This window comes from Talpa occidentalis, unplaced genomic scaffold (genome assembly GCF_014898055.3).
Source record: "Talpa occidentalis isolate TD23 unplaced genomic scaffold, MPIMG_talOcc4v2.1, whole genome shotgun sequence".
Classification (NCBI taxonomy): domain Eukaryota; kingdom Metazoa; phylum Chordata; class Mammalia; order Eulipotyphla; family Talpidae; genus Talpa; species Talpa occidentalis.
Genome location: NW_026555331.1, coordinates 88,323,813 through 88,339,594, shown reverse-complemented (window position 1 = coordinate 88,339,594; position 15,782 = coordinate 88,323,813). Strand labels below are relative to the sequence as shown.

The 15,782-nt window shown below is 38.3% G+C and overlaps 1 protein-coding gene and 1 long non-coding RNA gene across 3 annotated transcripts in view; one reads left to right on the top strand and one right to left on the bottom strand.

Annotated features, from left to right (window-relative positions):
* The window catches only part of COL28A1 (collagen type XXVIII alpha 1 chain), a 149,917-nt gene extending 137,805 nt beyond the window's left edge, over nucleotides 1-12,112 (top strand). The window contains exons 34-36 of the mRNA XM_037508168.2: nucleotides 8,112-8,313; nucleotides 10,407-10,579; nucleotides 11,709-12,112. Coding sequence (XP_037364065.1) covers nucleotides 8,112-8,313; nucleotides 10,407-10,579 — 375 coding nt within the window. The 3' untranslated portion in view covers nucleotides 11,709-12,112. The remainder of the gene's footprint in view (nucleotides 1-8,111; nucleotides 8,314-10,406; nucleotides 10,580-11,708) is intronic.
* Nucleotides 1-15,782, bottom strand: part of LOC119242655 (uncharacterized) — a 191,430-nt gene that overhangs the window by 132,967 nt on the left and 42,681 nt on the right. The gene's annotated exons all lie outside the window — the stretch shown is intronic.

Here is a 15,782-nt window from a genome sequence, read left to right as displayed (position 1 = left end):
CTTGGTGTCAAAGATAAATAGGATGAGGAAAGGAGACTAGATGCTGGGACATGAAGAGTTATCCAGGCAAGAGCTGTCCAGGCAAGAGGTAATGAGGCCCTAACCTCTGGCAGCAGCCACTGGATAAAAAGGAGACATGGATTGGGAGGCTATTTCTGTGGTAGAATGAATAGGATTCAGTGATTGAAAAGATTTGTAGGCTATGGAGAGGGAGGGGATTTGAGGTGACAGTTGAATTTCTAATTGGAGATGGGGTGAATTTCAGCAGTCTACTGAGGTGGAGAACTAAGAGGCAGTTTGTGAAGGAAAGTAAAAGTTTAGTTTGAACTAGTTGAAGTGCTTAAGGGACTTCCAAGGCAGTTATGACCATAAGCAAGACCATAATGAGGAACAAGACCATAAGCCTGTGATAGCACACCCAGGAAGTTTGATGGTACTGAGAGTCAGTGATATTAATTGATTACAACAAATGAATTTTCTAGTAGCTGGGAAGGGGTGGGCCTGAGAAGAGTACATCCAAATGGTTTCAATGTATATTACCAAGAATAACAGATGGAAGCTGAGCATGAGAGATAATGGAAGCTTGCAATAAACTTGCAATAAACTTGCAATAAACTTGAGCTTGTTGGACAGGTTCTCTTCTCATTCTAGACCTTCTCACTTGGACTTTCTTTGTAGAAGTCCCAAGGCAAAACTGAATTTTTAAATAACAAAATGTTTCTAACAGCTATTTAGTCTGAACAAAAATATATGTATTTATATTCACATTTATATCTGTCATATATTTATGTAATGTATAGACACACAGAAATACAAAAACATGTTTATATATCTGCACCTGCATGCCCACCTTTATTAATAAGTATAATGGTATCCAAACATTTAAAATAAAGTGTATGTCAAAACCTTTTGATTCTCAGATTGTTTCCCTGCCACTCGTAAGAAATACTGCAAAACAAATAAATGAGGACCTCAGAAGTCCTACTTTTTTCCTCTGTTGTTTCATCTATCACTCCTCAAGAATTCCAACTCTGTCCTTCCTCTTCCTCTTCTTTCTATCAAAACCTGTTCTTAGGGGAAAATCTGATATTGGTTCTTGACATTTTTGTGTGAAATCTTAATCAATAGGTTTCTACCTCCATGAAGGAATTAGCGTTTTTAGCATTTTATCAAACTTTGGCATAAACTTGATACACACTAAACATATGGGAATATGTATGTTGAAGCAGAAGGATTTCTCAGATTGTACTAAATTCCTAATACTTAGGCAATGCCCTGCTCTGTTGTTCTTTCTGACCAGTCGTGGGAAGCTAAACATGTAGATGCATTCTACTCTGTCTCTCTCCTACAATTTCTGGATAATCTGTACTTCTGGAATTTATTAAATTTATTAGATTTTATGTCATTAATTATTATCAATGTACCTTATAGTATTCTAAATGAATTTAAATTCCTTGAGGATATTATCTGTGACTAATTAAACTTTGTGTGCCACTTGTGATCTAAATTGTGCTTGGTCTTGCACAAGGTAGATGTTCAATTAATAAATGCTCACCAGATAAATGCTAAACCAACTGCTAGACTAAAAAACAAATCTGAAAATATTCTTCAATGAAAGACATCAATTATGCTGTTATAAAAAAATTAGGTGCATTAAAAAGTCCTTTTATTGCTCTAATCATGCTGATACTTCATGTTCTTTTCATTCTTTCAAGGTTTGGAAAGTTGGGTAAGATTTCCAGGATATAAGATTTCCAGGAATGGGGCAGTAAAACCAAGCATACATCATTTAATCAGACCAAATGATTATAGCCAGTAATGGTCCATTAAGTAAATAAGCTGACTAATTTCTTACATGAAGTCATTTGTTGTCATTCTAAGTATATTAATAGCTAAATTAATATCAATATAAAGGGTGTTTATTCACTGGAGCTGGTTCCTTGCAAGAATATTTTATTTTTTCCCCTAGATATCTGAAAGAGTAGAAAAGAAAGAAACCTACCTACCCTTTTTATGAAGCCTTTTTTTTTCATATTATGAAAAATTGCTCCTTGATTGCAAATAACTTAGGTGACTGGCAGCCTCTCTGTAGAAAGGCAGTAGTATTCCTTGCAGAGGGATTCCACAGTGGTCAGATGATGGAGACAACCACACTAGTTTGGAAAGAGTCCCTCTGGGTAGCTCCTGCTTCAGGTGGAGCAGTGTAGTAGAGGAAGAGGAGAGCTGTGGGTCTGATAGTGTTGTGATGTATGCAGCTCAATGCTACCCTCCTATCCTTGGGGGCTATGTATTCTGTACCAATGTCAATTACAGAAAACTAACACAGTGAGCCAACTTGGATGGCTGCACCCTCTCTCTGTCCATTCTTTTAGTGAGATCCTGTTCCCATTGTCCATACTTCATTTCTCCTCTCCCATCATTATCCCACAAGCTGCTTAAAGAACTCCCTTTCCATTTTATTTTTTAACATTTATTTTTATTTATTTATGCATACAAGAACTGGGGTGTAGGCCAGAGGTGCAGGGAGTGGGGGGTGGCGGTGAGAGGATTCACCAGAGACAGGGTGGGAAGCAGAATAGGCAGATTTACTGAAATACACTGCTGAAGGGAGCAGTGGGAGAGACAGGAGAGGTCTACTGCGCCATGTGGGTTAGTTCCCTGGCTGGGGATCGAACTCATGACACAATGACTGGCGATAGCTTGATAGCGCTGAGATTTTAACAGCTTTGTCACCAGGGAAGCCCCTCCCTTTCCATGTTCATACTTACCATCTCTGTCTTTTTTTTTTTAATTCTCCTTACCCCACAACCGCTACTCATTATACTCCATCTTGAGATACATGTAAAGGTCACTTCTGAAACAGGAATTCCACTGCCAGTTTTTAAAAGAAACTTTCCTGGGCAGGTTCTGACTTGATGCTGGAATTAGGTGTTTTTCTTCATGCCAAATCTGACTCTGGGCTCCAGTCTCAACTATTATATGACCCTTCCCTCCTCCCAGGTTTACAGCCACTGCAACCTTTCTGGAAAAACCACCAATTAATTACCTTATAATCACCAAATTCTTATTGCATATTATTGCTTAATTTGTATTTTGCATGTAACTCCATGGCAACTTCTTTCTTTGATTTTGAGAGTCCTCTCTTGTTCTCCCACCTTTCTTAGTATTCTTTCTCACTTTTGGAGTCCCTCTTTATCTACCCCTTAAATATTAAACTCTTAATTTTTCTGAGATCTGCCCTTAGCCTGCTCTTCTTTCTGTTTCTAAATTCCAAACTTTCAAATTTGCCTCCCCAATATAATCCTTTCTCTGGGGTACCATTCACACTTTTCATTGTACACATCTTATTCTCATATTCCCGTAAGAATTGTTCATGAAATAGGTTCATACTGCTGCTCCTCCAGATTTTCTTACTAGGGATGTAGTCCCACCAGCCAGACATGCCCCCAATGAGAGATCTGGGATATGTTTGTAGCTCTATTTTCCTTTATTTTCCACACTTTCTCACTTTCCTCTTTGGTCTGTTTGTATCATCCCTCCCTTCAACCCCTTTCTCCTCATTATAACTTTCCCATTTTACATCAGAGCCTCAACTGTGTCTATATCAATGTCATTGTTGCAAAACTCTGGTCCCCTTTCCTACATGCTCTCCTGCTTATCCGTTATCTGCTGACAGTATCATTAATTTTCTTTTCTACTTTTCAAAAAATTGCACAGTTTGATTATGTCTTATATATGATTTCATTTTGCCTGAATGTTCATAAAAACCTGTATATAATACCATGGCATATATTTTAATTTGGGACTAAGCGTTCATGACAGCAGAGTAAGAGAAAAATAGCATAGGTATTTGGGCACATTGGTATTTTCCACTAATTTCTATTCAAATAAAATTGTGTAGGTCACTTTCTTATATTATACTCACTATTAAGACAAAAGCCCAGTATTAATTTAGTTTCTTCATTGACAGTAAAATGAAGTAGATTACCTAAAATCTGAGTTTATTATTTATAAATGGTCTTAAGCCATTTAAGATATGGTTATATTTGTCAGTACTAGAATTCTTTGTTTATAAAATCAAAGTAATATTCTCTCATTGTGGCAGTCAAAAACCCCTCAAATTTCTTGGTAAAACTTTATCCTCACATCTAATTTACTATGTGAAGTTGCTGTGTGAACATCGTATCTTGCTAATAATAGATGTACTGCCTTTAGAATATAAGATGTTCCTCTCTTATGGAAGAGGAAAAAACAATTCAAACTGATCTGGAAGAAATGCCCCAGACTTGGAAATCAGGAAGGCTTGGGAGCTGTGCTGCTGATAGCCCCAATGCTACAGCGAAATACTTTCCTTCCCTTACTCCAAAGTTTATACTTTTTCTATTTTGTTATTTTGGACATTCTATTTTGTTGTTTTGGACCACTTAGTGTGTTGTGGTCTTTTTAAAAGACTGCTTTTAAGGCCTCCCTGGTGGCGCAAGGGGTTAAGCACAGCACTATGAGGCAATCTGCAGCCTCTGCAGCACTAGTTCGATCCCCGGCCGGCCAGGGAGAGACCACATGGCGAGGCAGACCTCTCCTGTCTCCACCTGCTGCTCCCCTCAGCAGTGTATTTCAGTCAGTCTGCCTGTTCTGTTCCCCACTCTGTCTCTGGTGAATCCTCTCGCCTCCCACATCTCTGGCCTGTACCCCAGTTCTTGTATGCATAAATAAATAAATCTTAAAAAAAAGACTGCTTTTAAATTTACAGTGTATCTCACAGTATTGACATTTTAGAAATGAAATCTGACTGCCTGACTTTGGGTGAATCACCAAGAGGTGTTAGTTTTCTCATTTGTAAAAATAAGGGATTCTTACCAGAGTATTCTTTCTGTTCTAAAAGCAGGTGATTAGAACCATCAAAAACATTTAATGCCAAAATGGAGGGCATTATACTAATGTATGAGAAGGTTTAGAGAGAATAAAATTCTACTGTCAACCCTCTGGGAAAGCTGCAGACATTCAGGGGAGGTGTGGCCGAAGCTCAAGGTGTTCCTGAAGGTCCTCAGCAGCCTTAATTGCAAACAAAGAACATTCAATTTAAGTGCTTAAGAGTCCTGGCAAGGGAGTGTGATCACCTGGATGAGTCAGCCAGGGCAGTGCTTCCAAAAAGTCTGGCACTGGCTGAGGAGCCAGTTGGCAAGAACAGAATCCCACAGCCAGCTGGGAGAATTTGGACCCACACTACTGGGAAAAGCTGTCTTGATGCATGGTTAATGCAGATGATCATTACCATTCATCCAGAAAAGACATGACTTAGATTTGAAGAGTTTGTCTATAATATACATAAGATTTTGGGTAATGGATTATGAGAAAAGTGCTTGGAAATCAGAAACCAAGATGACCTTTTGAAATTTTGTAGTGATTAGTTAGTATTCTTCCTTTCACTCATCATTCATATTACTAAGATGCTGTAAGATGGGAAGGAATGGACACAGGGCAGGTTTTCTGATCCAGCAGACTGGGTAAAGGAGAAGAGAGTCCTGGAAGCCTCAGTAGCTTTTGCAGGCTTTTATTGGGATTTACCGGGTACATGGCAGGTAGGGGTGCTACCTGGCAGGCCTCCCAGACCCAAACAAGTCTTCACTCTTTCTGGGTTCTCCGGCATTCTCTGGTGGTCTCTGCTGTTCTGCTCACTCGATTCTGCTTCCACTTCTTTGCTTCTGCTGGCATCCCTGTGATACCGCCCTTAAAAAGCACAGTCTTAGCCCAGGTGAATCCCATCTACATATGCCCACACCCTACTCCAGGTGCCCACCATCAGGCATGCATTCAGGACCGCAGGGTTCCATCATCTATCCTAATGGCAGGAGGGCAGAAAAGCCTGATACTTTTACCTTACCCTACAGATGCTGCTCTCAATCTATTTTTTTCCCTTGAAAAGCTCAACTCTGAAACTGAAAGAAAATGGTGGTAACATATCTGCTTCTCCGCTGCACAGAGTAGCCTGTTCTCCAGGCTCTGCCCACCCACCCCCACCCCACCTCAGGTCTTAGTCTCCTTTCATTTCCTTGGACCAGAAGCTGGCACATTCTGTCTCCTCCAGGGTAGGCCAATGTGGTAGGAGCAGAAGTGTCTTCATTCTCACTTCAGATAAAGTTAGCCCTTGTTTCTCTGCAGAGTCTCTTTCTCCTCATCCTTTCTCCAGAGAGAATTTGCTGTATTTTAGAGCAGTAAAGTTTGGGTTGCTTAGATTCCACATCACTTTTAGAATTGGAAAGTTTGTTAGTGTCTAATATGCCATTAAACATTTAGGGGATATTGAATAATTAATCCAAAGCAAAGTCTCTTTCTCTCTCTCTCTTTCTCTCGTTTTGCATATCCTTATTAAATTCAACATGAAGATGATGTAACAGAAAACCTCCAGCCTATTCTCAACTTATCCAGTGGCTACTATTTGCTATATGCTCTACACATTTCTTGAAAAGAAGGAAGAAAAACTCTGGCATGATTTAGTTTCTCTTATTAGGAAGATGACATTTACATCTATGAAATGAGAAATGATACAAGACAGTATAGGATTAAAGGCAACTTCTGTTTGATCAGGGCCAAAAATAGAAACTTTGGAAGGTACTGTGGGTATTCTGAAGAGTTAGCACTGACCAGGTTATTGGGGAAGGCTTTTTCCCAATAATAAACCTTCCTGGATCATGGTGCCAGAGCCTGAGGCAGAATGAAGTGGAGAAAGAAATGAGAAAAGTTGTAGCAAGATGTGCTGGGCTGGTGAAAGGCAAGGTGATAAATGTGTGTGGGAGACAGGTTATGCAGGGCTGTGGAGATCAGCTGAAGAATTTCTCACCTATAAAACTGGTAATACCTCTCTTTAAAATCATAAACGTAGTAAATGGTTTAGATGATGGTTAAAGACATGACACTCATAAGAGTGCAAACTGGCAGAACTTATTTTGGAGAGGACTTAGACTTAGAAACATGTCTGGTTTCTAACAGAAAAAAAGAAAATAAGTTAGGTGTTCAAAAAAGTCCACTGTCGTTATATATAATCTTTTTAAAATGGTGCTATAGAATCATAGTAAAACATACGAAACAACCATAATATATTTATATTAAATTTAAAAAATAAAGCTTTATTAAAAAAATGTTTAAGTATATCTACATAGAAAAAATCTACATAGAAAAAATCCTAAATCCTGAATATCAATAACAATTATCTTTGGGAGGTAGAATCACTTATAATTTCTATTTTCTTCTTGTTGCTTGTCAGATTTTCTAAATCCCCTTCAAAGAACATGTTTGCTTTTGTAATAAAGAAGAAAATCTTTAAGTGGTAAACCTATAACAATGATATATTTCTTTAATCTGAAATCTTGTGGTTCCCACATGCCTGCTGGTAAGAAAGGGGTGTGTGTGTGTGTGTGTGTGTGTGCACGTGTGCGTGTGTAAATCCACAATTTAGGTATTCAAGGATGCATGACAGAGGACCATTATTTCCTGAGATTTTTATTGAAATAATTCACTTGGAGAGTTAGGAGAAAGCAATGATGTTAAACTTTTTCTTAAATGTTCCCAAAAGCTAACTAGTTTTTTTTTTTTTTTTTGAGTTGGTAGTGTTATAGATATTGAACGGGTTGCCTGGCTGTGGGTCCTCACCGGCGTGCTTAAAAGGGATTTATTAATACTCCACTACAGACACACACAAAAGGTTAATAAAAGGTTTATTTACAAGGGAAAAGGAAATAAGGAACATGTACAACTCAGGGAGAAAATAGGGAAGTAAAGTCTTTAATGCATCCTACCCGATCCGACGACCTGGAAACCCAAAAAGCACTCTCAGAGCTGGCCGGATGCGGCGAGCTGGCGGAGAGCCAAAATGGGGGAACCCCTCCAAAGCCCACGTGTCTGGCTTTATACCAACCTGGTTGCTTAACCCCACCCTCAGATCCAGCCACCTTCCCTTTGGTGGTGATGGGATTTGGAGTTCCCAGTGTCTTTGGCTTTGGCCTGGAGTGGGGGGTGGAGTCCACAAAGCCTGTATGGAATTAGCTTTAGGACATCCTTTTCCCCCTAACAGTAGCACAAGTAACCAAAAAATGTGAATTTTTTTTTGTGTGTAGATCATTGTCCCCAGAGTCCAAGATGAAAAGAACAAGTCTCCAATGCCTACTGGGGCTGAAAGCCTGGTTGCCTCTCCTTTATCCGAAGCTATGACCAACCAGATGCCATTGCTCAGCACTCCTGAGCATGGGACAGAGAACCTGGAAATGAGAACTCCAAGTCCCATTTTTATTTTACAGCAAGAAAAGTTGATGCACAAAGGTAAGAGATACCCATCAATCAATCATTGCATCTACAATGTGAGGAACACCAAAGAAAGATGGCCTCGAAAATCTCTTCCAGGGAGAACAGATTATGACTCCAAATAGGGCAGATAATACACTTTTCTACATCATTATGCATACAATTGGAAAACTGGATGGTTGTGGAACAAATCTAGTCAATAAAAATTTTTAAAGCTTATTTGTGTGCTTTTTGTTATTAATTTGAAAGCCTTTAGAGAGGATTGTACTCTCATGTTTGCCACAGTCCCTACCACTCCTTATTGTATTACATGTGGCCTTCACACATGTAGACATTTGATTTTTGATTCCTAGATTATAGAAGAGAAACAAATTAAAATCTACATTGTGATTCATCAATATACTTTCTTTGAAGTTAATATCTACAGAAATTAATCATTATATACATAGTTTCTGAAGAACAGGCAAAAGAAACAACATCTTTCCCCAAAAGTTTAAATTGTCTTGAAAACAAGCTGCACAATATGTTATTTTATAATTATTTTTATGAGTGGAGGTTGTGAAAATCCAGTGTTCCTTTCTGTTTGGTCTAAGGAGTCTTCCTGGAAGAGGGAAGATTTAGAAGTTTTGAAAGTAAATGAATCAAGATAGACTGCAAATCTGTGGAAATGATTTTGGGAAACAGAGAGAGGGCCAATTTTGCTTTTGAGAAATGAAGTTATGGCATACAAACCATCTCACAGAACATAAGTCTCAGCCATCAAGTACCTATTTGGTTTTTATGTTTTTGTGACTTCTTCCACCTGAGAATCAAATCCTCACCGAGGAAATCTGAATAAGACACTAAAGGAGTACTGTGCAATAAGAGGAGTTCAAAGAATAGTTTTATAGTTGTGATTCTCCTGTGCTTCTTTTTTTAATTTTATATATATTTTTATGACATTTTTCATTTTTGCACAATGTATACATTTTCATCTTGGTTATAGTTCCCATACAATTCCCACCCCTCTTGTTTTGCTCCTACTCACCCCCCTCCAACCCCATAGTGTGTCTCTGATTTATAGTTGCTTGTTGATTTTGATTTTTACTTTACTATAATTAGCCTTTTTCCTGGTTCCTTATTTAGGTTTTCTAAATTCCTGCTATAAGTGAGACCATCCAGTATTTTTCTTTTTCTTTCTGGCTTATTTTGCTGAGCATGATCCCTTCCAGCTCCATCCAAATTGTATGAGTTTATCTTTTTTGATTGCTGAGTAATATTCCATTGTGTATATGCACCACATCTTCTTGATCCAGTCATCTATTTTTGGGCATTTGGGTTGTTTCCATAGCTTAGATATTATAAATAGTGCTGCTATAAACATAGGGGTGCAGGTGCCCTTTTGAATTGATGTTTCTGTGTCCTTTGGGTAAATACCTACGAGTGGAGTTGCTGGATCATATGGAAGCTCCATCTTCAGCAAGTTGAGGAATATCCACACAGCTTTTCATAGTGGTTGGACCAGCCTTCCTGTGCTTTTTTTTTTTTTTAACAGTGGATGTGTTTCTAAAATTTATTTCTAAACTGACTTTAGAAGGTCATGTTTATATTGCAAGAGCTGCTTTTTAAATTGTGCTATAAAGACAGTCCTTCATTTTACTTTGTAACTTGAAAGGATTTTCCCTTTTTTTGTAGGCACAATTAAATGTGATCATGTGGTGCTTTCTATGAGCAAGCTTGAAGGGAATGTGTGCAGAAAACCAAAATCAGCTTCATTCCAAATATTAATTTTATTTTAAATCAAATCCAAAGTAAATGAAGAAATCCTTTCTCCTGTCAACTAATCCCTTTAAGAGTAAAGATACACAGTGCCATTTTCAGGAAAATATGCATTTCAAATGGGCTGATGAAGATCAAAAATTTTTATGTTTTCAAAGGAATGAAAATGTAATGGTGGAGTTTCAGGTGATGGAGGAAATATTCTGGGTATATCAGGCAACCCTTCTTATACTTAGAAGTTTATTTTCTTGGGATCTGAGTATGCACGGGGTATAAATTCAGAAAGCTTTTACTTTTCATCTTTTCAGTGAAACAGAAACCTATAATAACACAGTATCATTTTCTCACGCTAGACCCTAGATGTTTGGAAGTCCTGAAGCCTGGAAACTGTGATAACTATGTGGTTCGATGGTATTATGACAGACAGGTCAACTCTTGTGCCCGTTTTTGGTTCAGTGGCTGTAATGGCTCAGGAAACAGATTCTACAGTGAAAAGGAATGTCAAGAAATCTGCGTTCAAGGATGAGTAAGTAACTAAACTTGGAATGAATCAGGTCTATGTCTCTATCAACAAGTCTAGGAAGAAATGCTATAATTTCAAAAAATTCACCCAGTATAAATACAGCACCATATTTGAATATATACTAAGGTGTTTATAATTTACAAACATAAGCAAATCCTTATACCCAACCTAGGATGTAGGTATTATATTATTAATCATTTTTACAGATGGAAGACTTTGAGGCCCTGAGACATTTAGTAACTGATCAACTATCATCCAACTAAACATCAGCAGAGTTTGAAATCTAACTATGGGCCTTGTTACTTCAAGACACAGGCACTATCTGCTTCACCACCTGCAATGTGGTCCTGATTCATTTTGATTCCTGTTCTATGCATTTTGTTGGATTAAAGTCTTCCCTCAGCTAACTTTCTCTCCTGCATCCCTTTCCCCCAGTCCCTCCCACTCACCTCACTCAGTCCCCCAACCCCTTCACAGTTTGCCAGTAGCAAAGAAGGGACTTGGGTTTGGGAAAGGTAAGTGATGAGAGTGTTTATACACAGGAAGTAGCAAGCTAAGATATCTTGCTTGGGGGAAACCCAGCAAGATGAAATGGTTCTGAGAGAGGAGATACCCTGAGATAGGAGTGTCATGGTGAGCATAATTAGATTTTTGTTTCACTCATTTCATTTGCACTGAAAGTGATTAAGAAACCAATGTGAATTAAAATTACTTATCTCATGAATTAACAACTGTCATTTCCCACTCCTCCAATATGTTTGCTAACAACGCCTTTATTGTATGTTTAAACTATGTATTTAAAACCAAAACTGTAATTTAAGTACCTTTCCTTTAGGTGAATCTGTAAAATATGTAAATGAGACCTTCAGTTTTAGAGAATGGATGAGAAGGTACTTGACAACGGAGAACTACTTGAAGCCCACATCCACTCCTGAACAGAGGATTTTTAAGAGATAGGATTTACTGAAAAATGAGCCACCAAATTGAACTATGACTCAACAGAGAAATAGAGAATTCAGCTCTGTCATTTTATAATAATTTTGCAACATCCAATCTGGGAAGATCATTAGTCTAAACTGAGCTCAGACAGCATTGTGTATATGTCATCTCACAGCATACTTTCTTCTTTCAGGTCAGTGACCCTCATTTAATTTCGGCAGTGCCTAAAAGAACTAAAGGAAGGAGGCGATGGAAGCACAGCCAACTTAGCAGAAACAATTTCATGTAGCTTAATTACATGCTTATGTAATACTTGATTCTACAAAAGAATATATGCAAGATACTGGTAAATTTAAAAATTCGATACTAAGATGAACACCAGTGAACAGATCACAGAGAATGAACCAAGTATAACCAATTCTATTGAAGCTTCCTGTTCCTCCCCATCTTGAACTTTGTGTTTACCATTTCAGTTTGCTATTGGTTTTGTTACGTAATTTTACAAATGAAATCCTATGTCTCCGTGTATCTCTGAACAATACATAGTCTTGCTTATTGTAGAGCTTTATAAAAATCTCATACTCTAGTCTTCTACAGCTTGCCAGTTCATTTGTATTATCATTATTATAATTAATCCATATGATTTACCATATCTAAATGTATTCCTAAATGATTTTTTATTTAGGTTTTTTGAGCTTTAGAAAATGTTTCATATGTAATTCCTTGCAACTTGTTATGCTGCATTATAACTCATATATGTTCATTTACTTTCAGTTGTATAATATATGGATGGCCATATAACAATATATTTAACTACTGCCTTGTCTGTGATACATCACCTTGTTTTTATTCGGTTTGTTTCAATACCCAGTAGGTGTTGCTATGAATACTTTCATGCTGGCTGAGGGTGTATGTGCAGCAGTGTTTCTCCGGGATATATATCCAAAAGTGGAATTTCTGAGTTGCAAGATTTGTAAACATTCAAAAACAGCATGTCATACCAATTTGTTTCCCCAAAAGCGTTTGATTTTTGGGACAACACTTAGCATTGTCAAACTTCTTTATGTTGTCGATACTGGATATAATGTGGTGTCAGCATCTTGTTTTAATTTGCCTTTCTCTGGTGACACCTTACCAAATTTATTTACCATCTGTGTTGTTGCTTCTCTGAAATGTGTTTATAACTGGAGCAGACTTTGATATTGGATTGTTTGTCTTTTCATATTGAATTTCTGGAGTTCCTTATATATCTTGAAATCCAATTTTTTGTTCATTATATAGGTTGCAAATATCTTTGTAGCTTTTTTTTAACTTTAAATTTTTTTAAAGATTTTGTTTTTATTTATTTTATACAAGAACTGGGGTACAGGTCAGAACTGGGAGGGTGAAAGAATTCACCAGAGCCAGAGCGGGGAGCAGAACAGGCAGATGGACCAAAGACACTGCTAAGGTGAGCAGCAGGCGAGGCAGGAGAGGTCTGCCGCGCCATGTGGAGTTCTCCCTGGCAGGCGGGGAATCGTACTGGCGCTGCAGAGGCTGTGGACAGCTTTGCAGTGCGGCGCTCAACCGCTGCGCCACTGGGAGGCCCTCACTTTAATTTTTTTTAATCAACAATTTCTCAATTTAAATGCAGTCAAGCCTATCCATCTTTTTATTGTAGCTTTTCCTTCCTTGTTGATACCACCTAGCCTCTCAGCTACCTTTCTTGGGTAGGAAACTCCTCCAGAGCAAAAACTGTTCTGGTACTGGGCTCACCTGTCTAGGTTTCCATCTTCATGCTGCTAAGTCCTTATGATCTTATTAGCACCTTAGTTAATTCTAGGTGATTTTTTTTTTCTTCATATTTTATAGTCATCCTCAGCTTGAACATAAGTCTGAGCTACAAAGTAGTTGCCTACCATTTTCCTTTTTTTTTTTTTTTTTTTTGTAGGGTAGAGAGCACTGAGTATTTTCTTATTTCCTAGAAGCCCTGCAATGCATTTAAAAGTTTGAATCATTCACCATCTGGTTGTTGAAAGAAGAATGACTTTCAGAATCTCTTGTTCACTGTTTTGCCAGAAGCAGAAGTGCCTCTTCCCTTTTCAAGCTTTTCACAAGTCTGCCCACATAGAAAACTGATATGATATTGGAATAGTGATTGGAATAGTGATCCTTTTGTCTGAAACATTCTTCTCCTTCTGTAACTGACCAAATCCTTCCAGGTCAACTGGAAGGCCCCTCCTTTACTGTATTTTCTCAACCCTATCAGTTGGTCTGTGTGCTACTTGGTTTCTGCCTCCATTCTATCCTGACCACAGTCTGTGCTTCTTTGCACTTAATGAAGAGTATGTACATTAGTTTTCTTTTGCTATTCTAGCAAGTTACCACAAATTTGGTGCCTTAAGCAACACAAATTGTAAAAACTTAAACTGTGGGTCAGAACTCTGGTATGGGTCCCACTGAGCTAAAGTCAAGGTGTCAGCCAGCTGTGTTTCTTCTGGAGGATCTAGAGGAGAATCTCCTATCACATTCCTTGGCTTATGCCCCTTTCTTCTATTTTCAAAGTAGATAACAGTAGGTTGAGTTCTTCTCTCTGATTCTCTGACCACAACTGGGAAAGACTCTTCTTTTAGGGACTCCTGTGACTAGATTAAGCCTGCCTGGATAATCCAGAATAATCTCCCCACCTTAAGGTCCTTAACCTTAACTGCATTTACAAAGTCCCCTTTGCCAAAAGACCTCCACTGATAAGTTAAAATATCTTGAAGGATCATTTTTTGAATTAAATTAATTAAGTTTGCTGACTGCAAGAAATACTCTTAATTAGGTGTTTGAAATGCATACTAAATTTATAAAATAACAATCAGGCTTAGTGATTGGAAGCTTGCGTTTTATTTCTGCTATCCTTTAAGTTTGCCCTAAAACTCTGTACTCAAAGTTTCTTCATATTGTTTTTAAGTATTAACAGAATTCTCCAGTTATTTTCTCTTTAGCATATTAGTTGGTGTTACCTTAAATTTATCATTCGGCTGTTTTCCCTTTCTCACATCATAATGAAGAGTGCTATGGTTTGGGGAGTTTTCTCAAATTGATTCTAGTATGAATAAATCATTGCTTAGACTTGCTATTAGTTGTTTAAAACAAAACAAAACAAAATAAAACATGTCCCTGAAGAGAATTTAAAAAAAAAAAAATTCCTTGACTTTATGCAATCACATCCCTAATGTTCCAAGAAGTAAATATTGGAATTTGTATACTTTCCCATAAATGTATTATGTATTTTCTTATTAGGAAAATACTAATGAATACAGTAAACATTGATTAAGATCATGCTGCTTTACATTTTACAGTGTTACCCAAGCTTTTTTCCACATTAAACGTTCAAGGCCAAGTCTATTAAATTTTCCTTGTACCACCCTCCCCATCTTCACCACAAACCAGCAGCCTTTCTATATTCCATTTTTCTGTGAAAGGCACAATCACTTGCCCAGTGACTCATCTGACCTCTGAGAAACATCCCAGGCTCCTCTCTAGTCCTCAGAACTAATTGCTCAGCGCATCTCACCTCCTCTTATGGCCCTCCACCCTGAACTGTCATTGTTTCCAATCTGGCCTCCTCACCTCCGATCTTTATCCACTCAGTGCTGTGAAATTATTGTAAATCTGACCCAGTAATTCTCCTAAAGATGCTTTAGGGCTATCCATCTTCTTCAATATACAGAGCAAGCATTGCAACATAGTATTCAAAGTCCTTCTGGATCTGACTGCTGCTTACATTTCCAGTTAATCACTCTCCAGGGCCTTATACATGTTCCTCAATGCAGCTGTGCTCAACCATTTGTTACTTTTTTTTTTTAAGATTTATTCATTTATTTATTTATTTATACAAGCACTGGGTAGGTACAGTCAGAAGCGCAGGAGGGTGAGAGAATTCACCAGAGCCAGAGCAGGGAGCAGAGCCGGCAGAGGGACCGAAGTACACTGCTGAGGGGAGCAGGGGTGGCAGGAGAGGTCTGCGCGCCATGTGGGACCCTCCTCCAGTGGCCGGGGAGCAGCCAGGGATCGAACCGGCGCTGCAGAGGCTGCGGGCAACTTCGCAACCCAGCGCTCAACTACTAAGCCACCTCAACCGCTAAGCCACCGGGGAGGCCCAACCATTTGTTTTTCTGAGAGCACCATTTATTTCCCTTTGAAATTTTCCCTTATTCACTCCTTCCTTCCTTCCCTCCTTCCCGCCCTTCTTTCTCTTCCTTATTTTACTTATTAGCATGGAATGTATTCCTTATCA